Source organism: Myxocyprinus asiaticus, chromosome 3 (assembly GCF_019703515.2).
Source record: "Myxocyprinus asiaticus isolate MX2 ecotype Aquarium Trade chromosome 3, UBuf_Myxa_2, whole genome shotgun sequence".
In the NCBI taxonomy this organism is placed as follows: Eukaryota; Metazoa; Chordata; class Actinopteri; order Cypriniformes; family Catostomidae; genus Myxocyprinus; species Myxocyprinus asiaticus.
In genome coordinates, this window is record NC_059346.1 from 49,228,168 (window position 1) to 49,253,037 (window position 24,870).

The 24,870-nt window shown below is 21.8% G+C and overlaps 1 protein-coding gene across 2 annotated transcripts in view; it reads right to left on the reverse strand.

Moving 5' to 3' along the window:
- LOC127421442 (cytosolic arginine sensor for mTORC1 subunit 2-like) overlaps window positions 1-24,870 on the reverse strand; it is a 57,680-nt gene that overhangs the window by 2,340 nt on the left and 30,470 nt on the right. The window contains exons 4-7 of one of the 2 annotated variants that reach the window (XM_051664492.1): window positions 6,020-6,152; window positions 5,364-5,487; window positions 3,179-3,289; window positions 1,306-1,388 (exon numbers count right to left, since the gene is read on the reverse strand). In XM_051664492.1, coding sequence (XP_051520452.1) covers window positions 1,306-1,388; window positions 3,179-3,289; window positions 5,364-5,487; window positions 6,020-6,152 — 451 coding nt within the window. The remainder of the gene's footprint in view (window positions 1-1,305; window positions 1,389-3,178; window positions 3,290-5,363; window positions 5,488-6,019; window positions 6,153-24,870) is intronic. The other variant, XM_051664495.1, reaches the window with a different exon arrangement.

Consider the following 24,870-nt stretch of genomic DNA (forward strand, 5'->3'; position numbering starts at 1 on the left):
ATGACATAAAAGTGAGTAAAGGATGAGGGAATTTTCATTTTTGGGTGAACTATCCCTTTAAAAAGGTACATTAGTCGATTTAGGTACGAGTGTAACTTGCACACAAAAGTGTGTGACAATATTGCCAGTGCTTGCAAGGCAGCAAAGAATAAAGTTTCGGGTAAGTTTAGGTTGTGCTCTGCAAGCTAATCTTATTTAAAGTAACTAAACTAGAGTCAAGCTACACTAAAGTAGTTGGCTGCTACACTTCAAGTTACTAACAAAAAGTAACTAACTACACTGAAGCTTTTTAAGGAAGAAAATTTTTTATAATCTAAAATGATATATAATCAGATGATATGATTGAATTCTGCAATCAAAACAGTGTGTATCTAGCACAAAAACAGTATCTGATTAGAAACAATTAGGCGGACAACTTTAAATACATTTATTCTAAATAAATGTAAGAAAACTTGATGACACCCTGTTTTATACAACAGAATCGAAAACAGTGATAAACCAGCTATTAACTAAATATCTTGTTTAGAAAAAAGACGACGCAGTGACTTCTGCGTAAGGGTTCAAGATCATTTACATGAACCATCTGAATGAACTGATTCATTTAAATTCGGACGTCCCAACGCTTCATAGTAGTGAATTGGCAAATTTCTTATTTTAACCAGTTCATTTACATAACCTGTTCAAACTAACCTATTCACTTAAATGTTTTGGACTTCCCAACGCAATATATGACAGAGGACTGTTTAATTAAGTGAGCGCTTGTTTGGCTGTTAAACTGCGTGTACAATACAGGTTGACACTAAAAAACAGTGATGTAGTGTTCTGTGACACTACAATGCTGCTCGATGGAATAAGTAGCTTGTTGTTGGAAAAGCTACACTTACATGAAAACTACTGTGAGCTATTGCCATGCTACTGAAAAATGAAGTCGGTAGTGTCCCTAATGTTAGTTACTCCCAAACATTGGCTGTTGGTTACATTTGGATGAATATTTTATCAATGTAAGTCTATGGGAGATTTTAAAACTGTAATCTTACATTTTCTAAAAAGTATAGGTATTCAAAAGCTTTATAAAAACTAAACGGATAGCACACCTCCTGAAATTATCTACAAAATAAAGTTTGAATCAAGTCTGTAAGTTAAATGGTTTGGGCTAAATTAATTGTTCTCTAACAGGAATGTTTATGAAATGTCAGTACAGTTCTGCCTTGTAAACACTGTAATGAAACTGCTAAGATCAATACTTAAATAAAACCTGCCCATATTCATTAAGTCATTAGGCCTTTGACCCTAGCCTGCACTCACCAAACCCTAAAGGCTGTCCTCCAATGCGAACCATCTTCCAAAGCTCTCCTGAAGCACTGGTAAAGAGCACATTGTTTGGAAACCTGACAAGAAAGGAACAGCTTGTAAATCACATTAAAACATACAAAACAAACATTTAATCAGAAATCTACTTAGCAGAGTAGTTATATTTTAACCGCATACACAATGAAAAGGTGATTTAACAAGCTTAATGCTAAAAGATGACAGCATTTTAACTTCTGATGAAACCACTGCATATTATGGATTTGTACATCTAGCTAGGAGTGGTCTTTATATCACAGGTGGTTGACGGGGATGGGCTGAAAAATAAAAGGGCTAGGTGACGTCAGACAAAAAGGAGCAAACTATTACTATGATGAAAAATGATTTGGACAAACATTTTTCTCTTTGAAATAACACACTAATAAATCAGTGTTGGGGAGTAGTTTACTAAAAGTAGCGATACTACTAAACTAAATTTTTCAGTATTTTCACAAATAGTGTAGCTTTTCCAGTAACGAGCAACATTTTATGACCAGTAGTGCTGAAGCGTCACAAAAGGCTAAATTTCTCACATTGCATTTTGCGTGAGAGATTAATGCAATTAACCAGATTAATACAGCTTTTTGAAGCTCCAAAAAGCACATAAAGGGAGCATAAAAGTAATCTACATGACTCCAGTGGTTTAATCAATGTCTTCAGAAGAGATATGATAGTTGTGGGTGAGAAACAGATCAATATTTAAGTCCTTTTTTTTTCTTTTTTTTTACTATAAATTCTCCTCCCTGCCCACACAACACAAATCGCCAAAAACAAAAGAAGAGAGTGAAAGTGGGGATTTATAGCAAAAAAGGACTTAAATATTGACCTGTTTCTCACCCACACCTATCATATCTCTTCTGAAGACATGGATCACTTTTATGGATTACTTTTACGCTGCCTTTATGTGCTTTCTGGACCTTCAAAGTTCTGGGTACCATTCACTTGCAATGTATGGTACTACAGAGCTGAAATATTCTTCTAAAAACCTTCATTTGTGTTCAGCAGAACAAATAAAGTCATCTGGGATGGCATGAGGGGGGAGTAAATGATGAGAGAATTTTCATTTTTGGGTGAACTATTCCATTAAAGGAACTGTGCCAGAAGTCAGTTTTCTTTTTTGAAATATTCAGTTAACTGATGCCGTTTATAACCATATTTCGATTCAGTTATATAAAATATGGTGTTTTCTAGTTTTATTAGTGTATAATAAGCATACATTCATATTCAATTTAATGTCACCCCATTTGTCTACCCCTTACAAAAGTTAACCACAGTTTTACTACAATAATATTGAAGTAAACATGACTGTTGTAACAATGGTTTTGATAAAATAACCATGATTTTAATTTTTTTACAGTAATACTGTAGTATCTATATAGTAACCATGATTTTACTATAGTAATATTGTAGTAACCATCGCTAGTAACCATTTTTTAGTAACTATGGTTTTACTACAAATACCATGGTTAAACTATGGTTACTGTACTAAAACCATGGTTTAATTTCATAGGGGATTGTCATCTTAACTTATATAACAATCAGGTGATGTAACTGAATTCTGCAATCAGAACGGAGCAAAGAATTGAATAATATCTGATTGTTATAAATCTAAAACTATATTATCTTTTTTAAATAGCTATTAAATGTAGTTAGCTAATTTTTGTTAGTTGCTTGTAGTTTAGCTAACTGCTTTAACTACTTTAAGTTACGAGTAGCTTTAGTTTGGAAAGCTAGTTTCAAAGTAGCTTCCACAACACTGTGAATCATGCACAACATGTATTAAGAAAATAGTCAATTTTCGATTTCATGAAGCAGGGCAGTGTGAACTAACCTCCGTGTTGTCTGCTCATCCATAACCAGAGATATGTAACCCTCGATAAGCGAGAACGAGAAAAACGGGATGTGTCCAGAATCCTCATTCTGCCCTCCAGTCTCTTTTGCTCTGCAATGAAGCACAGCAGAGATTATTGTTATTAAACAACTCTCATTAGAGCTAAACTCTGCTGATGCTTTTGCAAAAGAACAGTACAGCAACTAGTGAACCACTAAAATAAGAGAGGAATGATAGGGCAACCCGGATATCAGTGTCAGAAATTTACTTTTCATTAAAGTATTTGTCCCCCTGGAATTTAACTTAAGGCATTTTTACCTTTTACATAGGCATATGGTTTGTCTAATCATATAAAAACACAGTGTATCATCCATTTATGTCAAATAAATGCATTTCAAGTATCAGTTTGTGCGTTACTCAGCGGCACGCAACGGTTAACAGTACTTTGGCTTTGTTTGGAACTATATTTGTAAGCGAAACAAAATAACTGGACATAACGTGTCTGTAAATTGTTGCTTTTATACAACAGCTCAACAAACAAGATCACACTCACAATCGTGCTGTTGTACTGAATATCAACGTAGCTGTGATTACATGCGGCAGAATCACAGCTTAAGTGATTTTGCTTCAATCAGGGGTTTACAAACTGGGGTTCCAGGACCCCAAAAAGGGATGCTAAGGTTTCCGCTGAAAATTTCAGAGAAAGAGTTAAAAAAAAAAAAACGTATTTTATTTATTATTTTTATTTTTAATAATTAACATTTACCAAATTTGACATTCTTACCGTTTCTATCTGCATTAGGAAAACTGGTCAGAAATAATGGGATTAAGGGATAGTTCACCCAAAAATGAAAATTCTCTCATCATTGACTCACCCTCATGCCATCCCAGATGTGTATGACTTTCTTTCTTCTGCAGAACACAAACAAAATTTTTAGAAGAATTTCTCAGATCAGACCTTTGAAGGTCCAAAAAGCACATAAAGGCATCATAAAAGTAATCCATATGACTCCAGTGGTTTAATCAATGTCTTCTAAAGTGATATGATAGGTGTTTTTTTTTTTTTTTTTTTTTTTTACTATAAATCACATGCATTTTCAAAATGGGAAAGAATGAGAAAGTGAAAGTGGAGATTTATAGTGAAAAAGGACTTAAATATTGATTTGTTTCTCACTCACACCTATCATATAATTTCTGAAGACATGGATTTAACCACTGGAGGATTACTTTTATGCTGCCTTTGTGATTATTTTTGAGCTTCAAAGTTCTGGTCACCATTCACTGGCATTGTATGGACCAACAAAGCTGAGATATTCTTCTAAAAATCGTAGTTTGTGTTCTGCAGAAGAAAGTCATTCATACAGATCTGGGATGGCATTAAAAGTGAGTAAACGATGAGAACATTTTAATTTTTGGTTTTAATCATGGTTATTTTATTGCATTTTACACCACTGTCACCTTTAGCTTGTCAATATCATTTGTAAAGTTTCTCTCCTGCCATACAAATAAATTATACTTTAAAATGTTTCTCTTCAGGTTTATATATCTGACATTAGTCTATTCGATAGAAAAAAGACACACACTAATAAGTAATTTTTCAGAGAATATTTTACACGTTACTTTTACCTTTAATACAATGACAATATAGAGCTTTATAATATCACACAATAAATTTATTTTTATACATTAAAATATGTAGCTGCCTTTAGATTTTAGGGAAGGGGGTTAATTACAAGGGTATCATCATATCTGGAGGTCTTTCGCATCACCAAATTTGATAACCCCCTGGCTCAGATATATTAAATGTTAGATGAGTGATAAAAAAATGAATGCACAGAGGATATTTTTTGCCCTTACATTTTAAATATCTGGGGAATTTTTGCCCCGAGCCCTGGTTCATTTCTGACCCTGTCTGAAATGCATCTTTCCCTCAAATTGTTGGCCTGATGCCACAATCTGAGAAGCAAACAAGCTCAGTGACCACAAGAAAAAGCTAAATGAAAAGAATGCCAGTACAAATACACATTGCTCCTCTTGTTGCCTGTCCTTTTCCCCCTGCTATCACATTAATGCACTCCCTACAGCGACCTGTGTGTATTACCATCATTCTCTAATAGATCTGGCAGATGGCTCTTAGTTACAGCCATATGTGAGGCAAGAGGAGAGGCCCGGCACAAGCTCTTACCCGCCCGAGTAGAACATGACGTCCATAAGCAGCGTGGCCACTGAGGGCAGAGTGTCGGGATCCAGGCTTGTAACGCAGAACATATTACTGGGACTGGACAGAGGGTGAATGATCGGCCGAGGGACTGGGGAAAGGACAAAGACAGTCATTCATTCTACGATAACGTACTGTAGAAGTTTAGGCATTAACAATGCAAATTCACAGCTAGTGTGTCAGTCAAGATATTTTAAGGACAAGGGATGAAGGCATCTCTAAGCCTGATAACAAGCTGTTAATGTATACTAGGATTTTAGGATTCACAGGATTTCATTTTCATTGAATATTCCATAAATAATGTGCTGTCAAGTAAAATGTTACTGATATTTATGTAGCTGTTTTTATTAGAAGAGCACAGCTCTACACAATGTAATTGTTATTCCGACATCAAACGTTGACTTGTAGCACAACTTGTAGAGCATGGAGCTAGCAGCTCTACAAGTTGGATAGAAAGCATCCACTCCATATTTCTCATTATTCAATGCTATAAATCATTGCGGTCTGATGTATGAGAAGGTCTGAGCTGATCTTTCCATCAAATATCTGTAGTCTCAGTGACACCCCTCAGTACTATAAATGCATTTTATACAATTACACATCCTCAGACGAATGACAGTTACCCAGTTTAGGCTTGACAAAACCATTGGTGACCCCGGTAGTGTTGGCAGCGACCGTTTCTCCGTTGACAACCCTCAAGAGTGTGAACTCTGAAGACAGTGTGTGCATGACCATGGGTAGATCTCTCTCTCGAACCTATGGATAGAACCACTCAAGAAGTTATTTTTCAGTTTATTTAATGAAAAAACAAGGCACCAACCAGTGAGATTGGGTCTTCAAAGAGGGAACATATAACTGTAAAGCAATTAAACTGTTTGCTGACTGTGCCTAACCCAGCAGATTATATACATTCATAATGTACTGTGGTATCTGAAGTAGAGGTGACAAACACCAAGCACCAACTCAGCCAGTCTGGATGCCTTATTGTGCTTCATTTCTTCTACACACGGAAGCCAAACAGGCCATTCTTTGTCAAAGAGCACATAATTAAATCTAATTAAAAAAAAATCCCCAAAGAGTTAAACAAGAAGATCAAGGTCTGTAGATATATTGATCGGCTACTTGGAAAGAGTGTGCAAAAATAATTCTCATAAATGTAATGGTAGCTGATTTTTTTTCCAGTTGATTTTGTACTTCAGTTTTATACTACAGTCAATTTTGTAATTTATTTAGTTAATTATGCTACAGTCAGTGTGTACTTTGTTTATAATACTATAGTCAATTTTGATTTAGTTTATTACACTCGTTGATTTTCTAGTTGTAGTTTAGTTTTATTAAAACTACAGTTGATTTTGTACTTTCAGTTTTATACTAGTCAATTTTGTATTTTTTGGTTTGTTTTATTCCACAGTTGATTTTGTCCTTTAGTTTTATACAGACAATTTTGTAGTTTTAGTTTTATATTAGTCAAATGTTTTAGTTTTATTATACTAATTAATTCTGTAGTTTTAGTTTTATAATACTAATCAATTCTGTAGTTTTAGTTTTATATTAGTCAAATGTTTTAGTTTTATAATACTAATCAATTTTGTAGTTTTAGTTTTATATTAGTCAAACGTTTTAGTTTTATATTAGTCAAATGTTTTAGTTTTATAATACTAATCAATTCTGTAGTTTTAGTTTTATATTAGTCGAATGTTTTAGTTTTATAATACTAATCAATTTTGTAGTTTTAGGTTTATATTAGTCGAATGTTTTAGTTTTATATTAGTCAAATGTTTTAGTTTTATTATACTAATCAATTTTGTAGTTTTAGTTTTATAATACTAATCAATTTTGTAGTTTTAGTTTTATAATACTAATCAATTTTGTAGTTTTAGGTTTATATTAGTCGAATGTTTTAGTTTTATATTAGTCAAATGTTTTAGTTTTATTATACTAATCAATTTTGTAGTTTTAGTTTTATAATACTAATCAATTTTGTAGTTTTAGTTTTATAATACTAATCAATTATGTAGTTTTAGTTTTATATTAGTCGAATGCTTTAGTTTTATATTAGTCAAATGTTTTAGTTTTATAATACTAATCAATTTTGTAGTTTTAGTTTTATATTAGTCGAATGTTTTAGTTTTATATTAGTCAAATGTTTTAGTTTTATAATACTAATCAATTTTGTAGTTTTAGTTTTATATTAGTCAAATGTTTTAGTTTTATTATACTAATTAATTCTGTAGTTTTAGTTTTATAATACTAATCAATTTTGTAGTTTTAGTTTTATATTAGTCAAATGTTTTAGTTTTATATTAGTCAAATGTTTTAGTTTTATATTAGTCAAATGTTTTAGTTTTATATTAGTCGAATGTTTTAGTTTTATATTAGTCAACTGTTTTAGTTTTATAATACTAATCAATTTTGTAGTTTTAGTTTTATATTAGTCAAATGTTTTAGTTTTATAATACTAATCAGTTTTGTAGTTTTAGTTTTATATTAGTCAAATGTTTTAGTTTTATAATACTAATCAATTTTGTAGTTTTAGTTTTATAATACTAATCAATTTTGTAGTTTTAGTTTTATAATACTAATCAATTTTGTAGTTTTAGTTTTATATTAGTCAAATGTTTTAGTTTTATATTAGTCAAATGTTTTAGTTTTATAATACTAATCAATTTTGTAGTTTTAGTTTTAAATTAGTCAAATGTTTTAGTTTTATATTAGTCAAATGTTTTAGTTTTATAATACTAATCAATTTTGTAGTTTTAGTTTTATATTAGTCAAATGTTTTAGTTTTATAATACTAATCAATTTTGTAGTTTTAGTTTTATATTAGTCAAATGTTTTAGTTTTATATTAGTCAAATGTTTTAGTTTTATAATACTAATCAATTTTGTAGTTTTAGTTTTATAATACTAATAAATTTTGTAGTTTTAGTTTTATAATACTAATCAATTTTGTAGTTTTAGTTTTATATTAGTCAAATGTTTTAGTTTTATAATACTAATCAATTTTGTAGTTTTAGTTTTATATTAGTCAAATGTTTTAGTTTTATATTAGTCAAATGTTTTAGTTTTATAATACTAATCAATTTTGTAGTTTTAGTTTTATAATACTAATAAATTTTGTAGTTTTAGTTTTATAATACTAATAAATTTTGTAGTTTTAGTTTTATATTAGTCGAATGTTTTAGTTTTATAATACTAATCAATTTTGTAGTTTTAGTTTTATATTAGTCAAATGTTTTAGTTTTATAATACTAATCAATTTTGTAGTTTTAGTTTTATATTAGTCAAATGTTTTAGTTTTATAATACTAATCAATTTTGTAGTTTTAGTTTTATAATACCAATCAATTTTGTAGTTTTAGTTTTATATTAGTCAAATGTTTTAGTTTTATAATACTAATCAATTTTGTAGTTTTAGTTTTATATTAGTCGAATGTTTTAGTTTTATAATACTAATCAATTTTGTAGTTTTAGTTTTATATTAGTCGAATGTTTTAGTTTTATAATACTAATCAATTTTGTAGTTTTAGGTTTATATTAGTCGAATGTTTTAGTTTTATATTAGTCAAATGTTTTAGTTTTATTATACTAATCAATTTTGTAGTTTTAGTTTTATAATACTAATCAATTTTGTAGTTTTAGTTTTATAATACTAATCAATTATGTAGTTTTAGTTTTATATTAGTCGAATGCTTTAGTTTTATATTAGTCAAATGTTTTAGTTTTATAATACTAATCAATTTTGTAGTTTTAGTTTTATATTAGTCGAATGTTTTAGTTTTATATTAGTCAAATGTTTTAGTTTTATAATACTAATCAATTTTGTAGTTTGTTTTATATTAGTCAAATGTTTTAGTTTTATTATACTAATTAATTCTGTAGTTTTAGTTTTATAATACTAATCAATTTTGTAGTTTTAGTTTTATATTAGTCAAATGTTTTAGTTTTATAATACTAATCAATTTTGTAGTTTTAGTTTTATGTTAGTCGAATGTTTTAGTTTTATAATACTAATCAATTTTGTAGTTTTAGTTTTATATTAGTCAAATGTTTTAGTTTTATAATACTAATCAATTTTGTAGTTTTAGTTTTATATTAGTCAAATGTTTTAGTTTTATATTAGTCAAATGTTTTAGTTTTATTATACTAATTAATTCTGTAGTTTTAGTTTTATAATACTAATCAATTTTGTAGTTTTAGTTTTATATTAGTCAAATGTTTTAGTTTTATAATACTAATCAATTTTGTAGTTTTAGTTTTATGTTAGTCGAATGTTTTAGTTTTATAATACTAATCAATTTTGTAGTTTTAGTTTTATATTAGTCAAATGTTTTAGTTTTATAATACTAATCAATTTTGTAGTTTTAGTTTTATAATACTAATAAATTTTGTAGTTTTAGTTTTATAATACTAATAAATTTTGTAGTTTTAGTTTTATATTAGTCGAATGTTTTAGTTTTATAATACTAATCAATTTTGTAGTTTTAGTTTTATATTAGTCAAATGTTTTAGTTTTATAATACTAATCAATTTTGTAGTTTTAGTTTTATATTAGTCAAATGTTTTAGTTTTATAATACTAATCAATTTTGTAGTTTTAGTTTTATAATACCAATCAATTTTGTAGTTTTAGTTTTATATTAGTCAAATGTTTTAGTTTTATAATACTAATCAATTTTGTAGTTTTAGTTTTATATTAGTCGAATGTTTTAGTTTTATAATACTAATCAATTTTGTAGTTTTAGTTTTATATTAGTCGAATGTTTTAGTTTTATAATACTAATCAATTTTGTAGTTTTAGGTTTATATTAGTCGAATGTTTTAGTTTTATATTAGTCAAATGTTTTAGTTTTATTATACTAATCAATTTTGTAGTTTTAGTTTTATAATACTAATCAATTTTGTAGTTTTAGTTTTATAATACTAATCAATTATGTAGTTTTAGTTTTATATTAGTCGAATGCTTTAGTTTTATATTAGTCAAATGTTTTAGTTTTATAATACTAATCAATTTTGTAGTTTTAGTTTTATATTAGTCGAATGTTTTAGTTTTATATTAGTCAAATGTTTTAGTTTTATAATACTAATCAATTTTGTAGTTTGTTTTATATTAGTCAAATGTTTTAGTTTTATTATACTAATTAATTCTGTAGTTTTAGTTTTATAATACTAATCAATTTTGTAGTTTTAGTTTTATATTAGTCAAATGTTTTAGTTTTATAATACTAATCAATTTTGTAGTTTTAGTTTTATGTTAGTCGAATGTTTTAGTTTTATAATACTAATCAATTTTGTAGTTTTACTTTTATATTAGTCAAATGTTTTAGTTTTATAATACTAATCAGTTTTGTAGTTTTAGTTTTATATTAGTCAAATGTTTTAGTTTTATAATACTAATCAATTTTGTAGTTTTAGTTTTATAATACTAATCAATTTTGTAGTTTTAGTTTTATATTAGTCAAATGTTTGAGTTTTATATTAGTCAAATGTTTTAGTTTTATAATACTAATCAATTTTGTAGTTTTAGTTTTATAATACTAATCAATTTTGTAGTTTTAGTTTTAAATTAGTCAAATGTTTTAGTTTTATATTAGTCAAATGTTTTAGTTTTATAATACTAATCAATTTTGTAGTTTTAGTTTTATATTAGTCGAATGTTTTAGTTTTATATTAGTCAAATGTTTTAGTTTTATAATACTAATCAATTTTGTAGTTTTAGTTTTATATTAGTCAAATGTTTTAGTTTTATAATACTAATCAATTTTGTAGTTTTAGTTTTATATTAGTCAAATGTTTTAGTTTTATATTAGTCAAATGTTTTAGTTTTATAATACTAATCAATTTTGTAGTTTTAGTTTTATAATACTAATCAATTTTGTAGTTTTAGTTTTATAATACTAATAAATTTTGTAGTTTTAGTTTTATATTAGTCGAATGTTTTAGTTTTATAATACTAATCAATTCTGTAGTTTTAGTTTTATATTAGTCGAATGTTTTAGTTTTATAATACTAATCAATTTTGTAGTTTTAGGTTTATATTAGTCGAATGTTTTAGTTTTATATTAGTCAAATGTTTTAGTTTTATTATACTAATCAATTTTGTAGTTTTAGTTTTATAATACTAATCAATTTTGTAGTTTTAGTTTTATAATACTAATCAATTATGTAGTTTTAGTTTTATATTAGTCGAATGCTTTAGTTTTATATTAGTCAAATGTTTTAGTTTTATAATACTAATCAATTTTGTAGTTTTAGTTTTATATTAGTCGAATGTTTTAGTTTTATATTAGTCAAATGTTTTAGTTTTATAATACTAATCAATTTTGTAGTTTTAGTTTTATATTAGTCAAATGTTTTAGTTTTATTATACTAATTAATTCTGTAGTTTTAGTTTTATAATACTAATCAATTTTGTAGTTTTAGTTTTATATTAGTCAAATGTTTTAGTTTTATAATACTAATCAATTTTGTAGTTTTAGTTTTATGTTAGTCGAATGTTTTAGTTTTATAATACTAATCAATTTTGTAGTTTTACTTTTATATTAGTCAAATGTTTTAGTTTTATAATACTAATCAGTTTTGTAGTTTTAGTTTTATATTAGTCAAATGTTTTAGTTTTATAATACTAATCAATTTTGTAGTTTTAGTTTTATAATACTAATCAATTTTGTAGTTTTAGTTTTATATTAGTCAAATGTTTGAGTTTTATATTAGTCAAATGTTTTAGTTTTATAATACTAATCAATTTTGTAGTTTTAGTTTTATAATACTAATCAATTTTGTAGTTTTAGTTTTAAATTAGTCAAATGTTTTAGTTTTATATTAGTCAAATGTTTTAGTTTTATAATACTAATCAATTTTGTAGTTTTAGTTTTATATTAGTCGAATGTTTTAGTTTTATATTAGTCAAATGTTTTAGTTTTATAATACTAATCAATTTTGTAGTTTTAGTTTTATATTAGTCAAATGTTTTAGTTTTATAATACTAATCAATTTTGTAGTTTTAGTTTTATATTAGTCAAATGTTTTAGTTTTATATTAGTCAAATGTTTTAGTTTTATAATACTAATCAATTTTGTAGTTTTAGTTTTATAATACTAATCAATTTTGTAGTTTTAGTTTTATAATACTAATAAATTTTGTAGTTTTAGTTTTATATTAGTCGAATGTTTTAGTTTTATAATACTAATCAATTTTGTAGTTTTAGTTTTATATTAGTCAAATGTTTTAGTTTTATAATACTAATCAATTTTGTAGTTTTAGTTTTATATTAGTCAAATGTTTTAGTTTTATAATACTAATCAATTTTGTAGTTTTAGTTTTATATTAGTCAAATGTTTTAGTTTTATAATACTAATCAGTTTTGTAGTTTTAGTTTTATATTAGTCAAATGTTTTAGTTTTATAATACTAATCAATTTTGTAGTTTTAGTTTTATAATACTAATCAATTTTGTAGTTTTAGTTTTATAATACTAATCAATTTTGTAGTTTTAGTTTTATATTAGTCAAATGTTTTAGTTTTATATTAGTCAAATGTTTTAGTTTTATAATACTAATCAATTTTGTAGTTTTAGTTTTATAATACTAATCAATTTTGTAGTTTTAGTTTTAAATTAGTCAAATGTTTTAGTTTTATATTAGTCAAATGTTTTAGTTTTATAATACTAATCTTGTAGTTTTAGTTTTATATTAGTCGAATGTTTTAGTTTTATATTAGTCAAATGTTTTAGTTTTATAATACTAATCAATTTTGTAGTTTTAGTTTTATATTAGTCAAATGTTTTAGTTTTATAATACTAATCAATTTTGTAGTTTTAGTTTTATATTAGTCAAATGTTTTAGTTTTATATTAGTCAAATGTTTTAGTTTTATAATACTAATCAATTTTGTAGTTTTAGTTTTATAATACTAATAAATTTTGTAGTTTTAGTTTTATATTAGTCGAATGTTTTAGTTTTATAATACTAATCAATTCTGTAGTTTTAGTTTTATATTAGTCGAATGTTTTAGTTTTATAATACTAATCAATTTTGTAGTTTTAGGTTTATATTAGTCGAATGTTTTAGTTTTATATTAGTCAAATGTTTTAGTTTTATTATACTAATCAATTTTGTAGTTTTAGTTTTATAATACTAATCAATTTTGTAGTTTTAGTTTTATAATACTAATCAATTATGTAGTTTTAGTTTTATATTAGTCGAATGCTTTAGTTTTATATTAGTCAAATGTTTTAGTTTTATAATACTAATCAATTTTGTAGTTTTAGTTTTATATTAGTCGAATGTTTTAGTTTTATATTAGTCAAATGTTTTAGTTTTATAATACTAATCAATTTTGTAGTTTTAGTTTTATATTAGTCAAATGTTTTAGTTTTATTATACTAATTAATTCTGTAGTTTTAGTTTTATAATACTAATCAATTTTGTAGTTTTAGTTTTATATTAGTCAAATGTTTTAGTTTTATAATACTAATCAATTTTGTAGTTTTAGTTTTATGTTAGTCGAATGTTTTAGTTTTATATTAGTCAAATGTTTTAGTTTTATAATACTAATCAGTTTTGTAGTTTTAGTTTTATATTAGTCGAATGTTTTAGTTTTATATTAGTCAAATGTTTTAGTTTTATAATACTAATCAATTTTGTAGTTTTAGTTTTATATTAGTGAAATGTTTTAGTTTTATTATACTAATTAATTCTGTAGTTTTAGTTTTATAATACTAATCAATTTTGTAGTTTTAGTTTTATATTAGTCAAATGTTTTAGTTTTATATTAGTCAAATGTTTTAGTTTTATATTAGTCAAATGTTTTAGTTTTATATTAGTCGAATGTTTTAGTTTTATATTAGTCAACTGTTTTAGTTTTATAATACTAATCAATTTTGTAGTTTTAGTTTTATAATACTAATCAGTTTTGTAGTTTTAGTTTTATATTAGTCAAATGTTTTAGTTTTATAATACTAATCAATTTTGTAGTTTTAGTTTTATAATACTAATCAATTTTGTAGTTTTAGTTTTATAATACTAATCAATTTTGTAGTTTTAGTTTTATATTAGTCAAATGTTTTAGTTTTATATTAGTCAAATGTTTTAGTTTTATAATACTAATCAATTTTGTAGTTTTAGTTTTAAATTAGTCAAATGTTTTAGTTTTATATTAGTCAAATGTTTTAGTTTTATAATACTAATCAATTTTGTAGTTTTAGTTTTATATTAGTCGAATGTTTTAGTTTTATATTAGTCAAATGTTTTAGTTTTATAATACTAATCAATTTTGTAGTTTTAGTTTTATAATACTAATCAATTTTGTAGTTTTAGTTTTATATTAGTCAAATGTTTTAGTTTTATAATACTAATCAATTTTGTAGTTTTAGTTTTATATTAGTCAAATGTTTTAGTTTTATATTAGTCAAATGTTTTAGTTTTATAATACTAATCAATTTTGTAGTTTTAGTTTTATAATACTAATAAATTTTGTAGTTTTAGTTTTATAATACTAATAAATTTTGTAGTTTTAGTTTTATATTAGTCGAATGTTTTAGTTTTATAATACTAATCAATTTTGTAGTTTTAGTTTTATATTAGTCAAATGTTTTAGTTTTATAATACTAATCAATTTTGTAGTTTTAGTTTTATATTAGTCAAATGTTTTAGTTTTATAATACTAATCAATTTTGTAGTTTTAGTTTTATAATACCAATCAATTTTGTAGTTTTAGTTTTATATTAGTCAAATGTTTTAGTTTTATAATACTAATCAATTTTGTAGTTTTAGTTTTATATTAGTCGAATGTTTTAGTTTTATAATACTAATCAATTTTGTAGTTTTAGTTTTATATTAGTCAAATGTTTTAGTTTTATAATACTAATCAATTCTGTAGTTTTAGTTTTATATTAGTCGAATGTTTTAGTTTTATAATACTAATCAATTTTGTAGTTTTAGGTTTATATTAGTCGAATGTTTTAGTTTTATATTAGTCAAATGTTTTAGTTTTATTATACTAATCAATTTTGTAGTTTTAGTTTTATAATACTAATCAATTTTGTAGTTTTAGTTTTATAATACTAATCAATTATGTAGTTTTAGTTTTATATTAGTCGAATGCTTTAGTTTTATATTAGTCAAATGTTTTAGTTTTATAATACTAATCAATTTTGTAGTTTTAGTTTTATATTAGTCGAATGTTTTAGTTTTATATTAGTCAAATGTTTTAGTTTTATAATACTAATCAATTTTGTAGTTTGTTTTATATTAGTCAAATGTTTTAGTTTTATTATACTAATTAATTCTGTAGTTTTAGTTTTATAATACTAATCAATTTTGTAGTTTTAGTTTTATATTAGTCAAATGTTTTAGTTTTATAATACTAATCAATTTTGTAGTTTTAGTTTTATGTTAGTCGAATGTTTTAGTTTTATAATACTAATCAATTTTGTAGTTTTACTTTTATATTAGTCAAATGTTTTAGTTTTATAATACTAATCAGTTTTGTAGTTTTAGTTTTATATTAGTCAAATGTTTTAGTTTTATAATACTAATCAATTTTGTAGTTTTAGTTTTATAATACTAATCAATTTTGTAGTTTTAGTTTTATATTAGTCAAATGTTTGAGTTTTATATTAGTCAAATGTTTTAGTTTTATAATACTAATCAATTTTGTAGTTTTAGTTTTATAATACTAATCAATTTTGTAGTTTTAGTTTTAAATTAGTCAAATGTTTTAGTTTTATATTAGTCAAATGTTTTAGTTTTATAATACTAATCAATTTTGTAGTTTTAGTTTTATATTAGTCGAATGTTTTAGTTTTATATTAGTCAAATGTTTTAGTTTTATAATACTAATCAATTTTGTAGTTTTAGTTTTATATTAGTCAAATGTTTTAGTTTTATAATACTAATCAATTTTGTAGTTTTAGTTTTATATTAGTCAAATGTTTTAGTTTTATATTAGTCAAATGTTTTAGTTTTATAATACTAATCAATTTTGTAGTTTTAGTTTTATAATACTAATCAATTTTGTAGTTTTAGTTTTATAATACTAATAAATTTTGTAGTTTTAGTTTTATATTAGTCGAATGTTTTAGTTTTATAATACTAATCAATTCTGTAGTTTTAGTTTTATATTAGTCGAATGTTTTAGTTTTATAATACTAATCAATTTTGTAGTTTTAGGTTTATATTAGTCGAATGTTTTAGTTTTATATTAGTCAAATGTTTTAGTTTTATTATACTAATCAATTTTGTAGTTTTAGTTTTATAATACTAATCAATTTTGTAGTTTTAGTTTTATAATACTAATCAATTATGTAGTTTTAGTTTTATATTAGTCGAATGCTTTAGTTTTATATTAGTCAAATGTTTTAGTTTTATAATACTAATCAATTTTGTAGTTTTAGTTTTATATTAGTCGAATGTTTTAGTTTTATATTAGTCAAATGTTTTAGTTTTATAATACTAATCAATTTTGTAGTTTTAGTTTTATATTAGTCAAATGTTTTAGTTTTATTATACTAATTAATTCTGTAGTTTTAGTTTTATAATACTAATCAATTTTGTAGTTTTAGTTTTATATTAGTCAAATGTTTTAGTTTTATAATACTAATCAATTTTGTAGTTTTAGTTTTATGTTAGTCGAATGTTTTAGTTTTATAATACTAATCAATTTTGTAGTTTTACTTTTATATTAGTCAAATGTTTTAGTTTTATAATACTAATCAGTTTTGTAGTTTTAGTTTTATATTAGTCAAATGTTTTAGTTTTATAATACTAATCAATTTTGTAGTTTTAGTTTTATAATACTAATCAATTTTGTAGTTTTAGTTTTATATTAGTCAAATGTTTGAGTTTTATATTAGTCAAATGTTTTAGTTTTATAATACTAATCAATTTTGTAGTTTTAGTTTTATAATACTAATCAATTTTGTAGTTTTAGTTTTAAATTAGTCAAATGTTTTAGTTTTATATTAGTCAAATGTTTTAGTTTTATAATACTAATCAATTTTGTAGTTTTAGTTTTATATTAGTCGAATGTTTTAGTTTTATATTAGTCAAATGTTTTAGTTTTATAATACTAATCAATTTTGTAGTTTTAGTTTTATATTAGTCAAATGTTTTAGTTTTATAATACTAATCAATTTTGTAGTTTTAGTTTTATATTAGTCAAATGTTTTAGTTTTATATTAGTCAAATGTTTTAGTTTTATAATACTAATCAATTTTGTAGTTTTAGTTTTATAATACTAATCAATTTTGTAGTTTTAGTTTTATAATACTAATAAATTTTGTAGTTTTAGTTTTATATTAGTCGAATGTTTTAGTTTTATAATACTAATCAATTTTGTAGTTTTAGTTTTATATTAGTCAAATGTTTTAGTTTTATAATACTAATCAATTTTGTAGTTTTAGTTTTATATTAGTCAAATGTTTTAGTTTTATAATACTAATCAATTTTGTAGTTTTAGTTTTATATTAGTCAAATGTTTTAGTTTTATAATACTAATCAGTTTTGTAGTTTTAGTTTTATATTAGTCAAATGTTTTAGTTTTATAATACTAATCAATTTTGTAGTTTTAGTTTTATAATACTAATCAATTTTGTAGTTTTAGTTTTATAATACTAATCAATTTTGTAGTTTTAGTTTTATATTAGTCAAATGTTTTAGTTTTATATTAGTCAAATGTTTTAGTTTTATAATACTAATCAATTTTGTAGTTTTAGTTTTATAATACTAATCAATTTTGTAGTTTTAGTTTTAAATTAGTCAAATGTTTTAGTTTTATATTAGTCAAATGTTTTAGTTTTATAATACTAATCTTGTAGTTTTAGTTTTATATTAGTCGAATGTTTTAGTTTTATATTAGTCAAATGTTTTAGTTTTATAATACTAATCAATTTTGTAGTTTTAGTTTTATATTAGTCAAATGTTTTAGTTTTATAATACTAATCAATTTTGTAGTTTTAGTTTTATATTAGTCAAATGTTTTAGTTTTATATTAGTCAAATGTTTTAGTTTTATAATACTAATCAATTTTGTAGTTTTAGTTTTATAATACTAATAAATTTTGTAGTTTTAGTTTTATATTAGTCGAATGTTTTAGTTTTATAATACTAATCAATTCTCTAGTTTTAGTTTTATATTAGTCGAATGTTTTAGTTTTATAATACTAATCAATTTTGTAGTTTTAGGTTTATATTAGTCGAATGTTTTAGTTTTATATTAGTCAAATGTTTTAGTTTTATTATACTAATCAATTTTGTAGTTTTAGTTTTATAATACTAATCAATTTTGTAGTTTTAGTTTTATAATACTAATCAATTATGTAGTTTTAGTTTTATATTAGTCGAATGCTTTAGTTTTATATTAGTCAAATGTTTTAGTTTTATAATACTAATCAATTTTGTAGTTTTAGTTTTATATTAGTCGAATGTTTTAGTTTTATATTAGTCAAATGTTTTAGTTTTATAATACTAATCAATTTTGTAGTTTTAGTTTTATATTAGTCAAATGTTTTAGTTTTATTATACTAATTAATTCTGTAGTTTTAGTTTTATAATACTAATCAATTTTGTAGTTTTAGTTTTATATTAGTCAAATGTTTTAGTTTTATAATACTAATCAATTTTGTAGTTTTAGTTTTATGTTAGTCGAATGTTTTAGTTTTATATTAGTCAAATGTTTTAGTTTTATAATACTAATCAGTTTTGTAGTTTTAGTTTTATATTAGTCAAATGTTTTAGTTTTATAATACTAATCAATTTTGTAGTTTTAGTTTTATAATACTAATCAATTTTGTAGTTTTAGTTTTATATTAGTCAAATGTTTGAGTTTTATATTAGTCAAATGTTTTAGTTTTATAATACTAATCAATTTTGTAGTTTTAGTTTTATAATACTAATCAATTTTGTAGTTTTAGTTTTAAATTAGTCAAATGTTTTATTTTTATAATACTAATCAATTCTGTAGTTTGTTTTATATTAGTCGAATGTTTTAGTTTTATTATACTAATCAATTTTGTAGTTTTAGTTTTATAATACTAATCAATTTTGTAGTTTTAGTTTTATAATACTAATCAATTATGTAGTTTTAGTTTTATATTAGTCGAATGCTTTAGTTTTATATTAGTCAAATGTTTTAGTTTTATAATACTAATCAATTTTGTAGTTTTAGTTTTATATTAGTCGAATGTTTTAGTTTTATATTAGTCAAATGTTTTAGTTTTATAATACTAATCAATTTTGTAGTTTTAGTTTTAAATTAGTCAAATGTTTTATTTTTATAATACTAATCAATTCTGTAGTTTGTTTTATATTAGTCGAATGTTTTAGTTTTATTATACTAATCAATTTTGTAGTTTTAGTTTTATAATACTAATCAATTTTGTAGTTTTAGTTTTATAATACTAATCAATTATGTAGTTTTAGTTTTATATTAGTCGAATGCTTTAGTTTTATATTAGTCAAATGTTTTAGTTTTATAATACTAATCAATTTTGTAGTTTTAGTTTTATATTAGTCGAATGTTTTAGTTTTATATTAGTCAAATGTTTTAGTTTTATAATACTAATCAATTTTGTAGTTTTAGTTTTATATTAGTCAAATGTTTTAGTTTTATTATACTAATTAATTCTGTAGTTTTAGTTTTATAATACTAATCAATTTTGTAGTTTTAGTTTTATATTAGTCAAATGTTTTAGTTTTATAATACTAATCAATTTTGTAGTTTTAGTTTTATGTTAGTCGAATGTTTTAGTTTTATAATACTAATCAATTTTGTAGTTTTACTTTTATATTAGTCAAATGTTTTAGTTTTATAATACTAATCAGTTTTGTAGTTTTAGTTTTATATTAGTCAAATGTTTTAGTTTTATAATACTAATCAATTTTGTAGTTTTAGTTTTATAATACTAATCAATTTTGTAGTTTTAGTTTTATATTAGTCAAATGTTTGAGTTTTATATTAGTCAAATGTTTTAGTTTTATAATACTAATCAATTTTGTAGTTTTAGTTTTATAATACTAATCAATTTTGTAGTTTTAGTTTTAAATTAGTCAAATGTTTTAGTTTTATATTAGTCAAATGTTTTAGTTTTATAATACTAATCAATTTTGTAGTTTTAGTTTTATATTAGTCGAATGTTTTAGTTTTATATTAGTCAAATGTTTTAGTTTTATAATACTAATCAATTTTGTAGTTTTAGTTTTATATTAGTCAAATGTTTTAGTTTTATATTAGTCAAATGTTTTAGTTTTATAATACTAATCAATTTTGTAGTTTTAGTTTTATAATACTAATCAATTTTGTAATTTTAGTTTTATAATACTAATAAATTTTGTAGTTTTAGTTTTATATTAGTCGAATGTTTTAGTTTTATAATACTAATCAATTTTGTAGTTTTAGTTTTATATTAGTCAAATGTTTTAGTTTTATAATACTAATCAATTTTGTAGTTTTAGTTTTATATTAGTCAAATGTTTTAGTTTTATAATACTAATCAATTTTGTAGTTTTAGTTTTATATTAGTCAAATGTTTTAGTTTTATAATACTAATCAGTTTTGTAGTTTTAGTTTTATATTAGTCAAATGTTTTAGTTTTATAATACTAATCAATTTTGTAGTTTTAGTTTTATAATACTAATCAATTTTGTAGTTTTAGTTTTATAATACTAATCAATTTTGTAGTTTTAGTTTTATATTAGTCAAATGTTTTAGTTTTATATTAGTCAAATGTTTTAGTTTTATAATACTAATCAATTTTGTAGTTTTAGTTTTATAATACTAATCAATTTTGTAGTTTTAGTTTTATATTAGTCAAATGTTTTAGTTTTATAATACTAATCAATTTTGTAGTTTTAGTTTTATATTAGTCAAATGTTTTAGTTTTATATTAGTCAAATGTTTTAGTTTTATAATACTAATCAATTTTGTAGTTTTAGTTTTATAATACTAATCAATTTTGTAATTTTAGTTTTATAATACTAATAAATTTTGTAGTTTTAGTTTTATATTAGTCGAATGTTTTAGTTTTATAATACTAATCAATTTTGTAGTTTTAGTTTTATATTAGTCAAATGTTTTAGTTTTATAATACTAATCAATTTTGTAGTTTTAGTTTTATATTAGTCAAATGTTTTAGTTTTATAATACTAATCAATTTTGTAGTTTTAGTTTTATATTAGTCAAATGTTTTAGTTTTATAATACTAATCAGTTTTGTAGTTTTAGTTTTATATTAGTCAAATATTTTAGTTTTATAATACTAATCAATTTTGTAGTTTTAGTTTTATAATACTAATCAATTTTGTAGTTTTAGTTTTATAATACTAATCAATTTTGTAGTTTTAGTTTTATATTAGTCAAATGTTTTAGTTTTATATTAGTCAAATGTTTTAGTTTTATAATACTAATCAATTTTGTAGTTTTAGTTTTATAATACTAATCAATTTTGTAGTTTTAGTTTTAAATTAGTCAAATGTTTTAGTTTTATATTAGTCAAATGTTTTAGTTTTATAATACTAATCAATTTTGTAGTTTTAGTTTTATATTAGTCGAATGTTTTAGTTTTATATTAGTCAAATGTTTTAGTTTTATAATACTAATCAATTTTGTAGTTTTAGTTTTATAATACTAATCAATTTTGTAGTTTTAGTTTTATATTAGTCAAATGTTTTAGTTTTATAATACTAATCAATTTTGTAGTTTTAGTTTTATATTAGTCAAATGTTTTAGTTTTATATTAGTCAAATGTTTTAGTTTTATAATACTAATCAATTTTGTAGTTTTAGTTTTATAATACTAATCAATTTTGTAGTTTTAGTTTTATATTAGTCGAATGTTTTAGTTTTATAATACTAATCAATTTTGTAGTTTTAGTTTTATATTAGTCAAATGTTTTAGTTTTATAATACTAATCAATTTTGTAGTTTTAGTTTTATATTAGTCAAATGTTTTAGTTTTATAATACTAATCAATTTTGTAGTTTTAGTTTTATATTAGTCAAATGTTTTAGTTTTATAATACTAATCAATTTTGTAGTTTTAGTTTTATAATACCAATCAATTTTGTAGTTTTAGTTTTATAATACTAATCAATTTTGTAGTTTTAGTTTTATATTAGTCAAATGTTTTAGTTTTATAATACTAATCAATTTTGTAGTTTTAGTTTTATATTAGTCGAATGTTTTAGTTTTATAATACTAATCAATTTTGTAGTTTTAGTTTTATATTAGTCAAATGTTTTAGTTTTATATTAGTCAAATGTTTTAGTTTTATAATACTAATCAATTCTGTAGTTTTAGTTTTATATTAGTCGAATGTTTTAGTTTTATAATACTAATCAATTTTGTAGTTTTAGGTTTATATTAGTCGAATGTTTTAGTTTTATATTAGTCAAATGTTTTAGTTTTATTATACTAATCAATTTTGTAGTTTTAGTTTTATAATACTAATCAATTTTGTAGTTTTAGTTTTATAATACTAATCAATTATGTAGTTTTAGTTTTATATTAGTCGAATGCTTTAGTTTTATATTAGTCAAATGTTTTAGTCTTATAATACTAATCAATTTTGTAGTTTTAGTTTTATATTAGTCGAATGTTTTAGTTTTATATTAGTCAAATGTTTTAGTTTTATAATACTAATCAATTTTGTAGTTTTAGTTTTATATTAGTCAAATGTTTTAGTTTTATTATACTAATTAATTCTGTAGTTTTAGTTTTATAATACTAATCAATTTTGTAGTTTTAGTTTTATATTAGTCAAATGTTTTAGTTTTATAATACTAATCAATTTTGTAGTTTTAGTTTTATATTAGTCGAATGTTTTAGTTTTATAATACTAATCAATTTTGTAGTTTTAGTTTTATATTAGTCAAATGTTTTAGTTTTATAATACTAATCAATTTTGTAGTTTTAGTTTTATAATACTAATCAATTTTGTAGTTTTAGTTTTATATTAGTCAAATGTTTTAGTTTTATAATACTAATCAATTTTGTAGTTTGTTTTATATTAGTCGAATGTTTTAGTTTTATATTAGTCAAATGTTTTAGTTTTATAATACTAATCAATTTTGTAGTTTTAGTTTTATAATACTAATCAATTTTGTAGTTTTAGTTTTATATTAGTCAAATGTTTTAGTTTTATAATACTAATCAATTTTGTAGTTTTAGTTTTATATTAGTCAAATGTTTTAGTTTTATATTAGTCAAATGTTTTAGTTTTATAATACTAATCAATTTTGTAGTTTTAGTTTTATAATACTAATCAATTTTGTAGATTTAGTTTTATAATACTAATAAATTTTGTAGTTTTAGTTTTATATTAGTCAAATGTTTTAGTTTTATAATACTAATCAATTTTGTAGTTTTAGTTTTATATTAGTCAAATGTTTTAGTTTCATAATACTAATCAATTTTGTAGTTTTAGTTTTATAATACCAATCAATTTTGTAGTTTTAGTTTTATAATACTAATCAATTTTGTAGTTTTAGTTTTATATTAGTCAAATGTTTTAGTTTTATAATACTAATCAATTTTGTAGTTTTAGTTTTATATTAGTCAAATGTTTTAGTTTTATATTAGTCAAATGTTTTAGTTTTATAATACTAATCAATTTTGTAGTTTTAGTTTTATAATACTAATCAATTTTGTAGTTTTAGTTTTATATTAGTCAAATGTTTTAGTTTTATATTAGTCAAATGTTTTAGTTTTATAATACTAATCAATTTTGTAGTTTTAGTTTTATATTAGTCAAATGTTTTAGTTTTATATTAGTCAAATGTTTTAGTTTTATAATACTAATCAATTTTGTAGTTTTAATTTTATATTAGTCAAATGTTTTAGTTTTATATTAGTCAAATGTTTTAGTTTTATAATACTAATCAATTTTGTAGTTTTAGTTTTATAATACTAATCAATTTTGTAGTTTTAGTTTTATAATACTAATCAATTTTGTAGTTTTAGTTTTATATTAGTCAAATGTTTTAGTTTTATATTAGTCAAATGTTTTAGTTTTATAATACTAATCAATTTTGTAGTTTTAGTTTTATAATACTAATCAATTTTGTAGTTTTAGTTTTATATTAGTCAAATGTTTTAGTTTTATAATACTAATCAATTTTGTAGTTTTAGTTTTATATTAGTCGAATGTTTTAGTTTTATATTAGTCAAATGTTTTAGTTTTATAATACTAATCAATTTTGTAGTTTTAGTTTTATATTAGTCAAATGTTTTAGTTTTATAATACTAATCAATTTTGTAGTTTTAGTTTTATATTAGTCAAATGTTTTAGTTTTATAATACTAATCAATTTTGTAGTTTTAGTTTTATATTAGTCAAATGTTTTAGTTTTATATTAGTCAAATGTTTTAGTTTTATAATACTAATCAATTTTGTAGTTTTAGTTTTATAATACTAATCAATTTTGTAGTTTTAGTTTTATATTAGTCAAATGTTTTAGTTTTATAATACTAATCAATTTTGTAGTTTT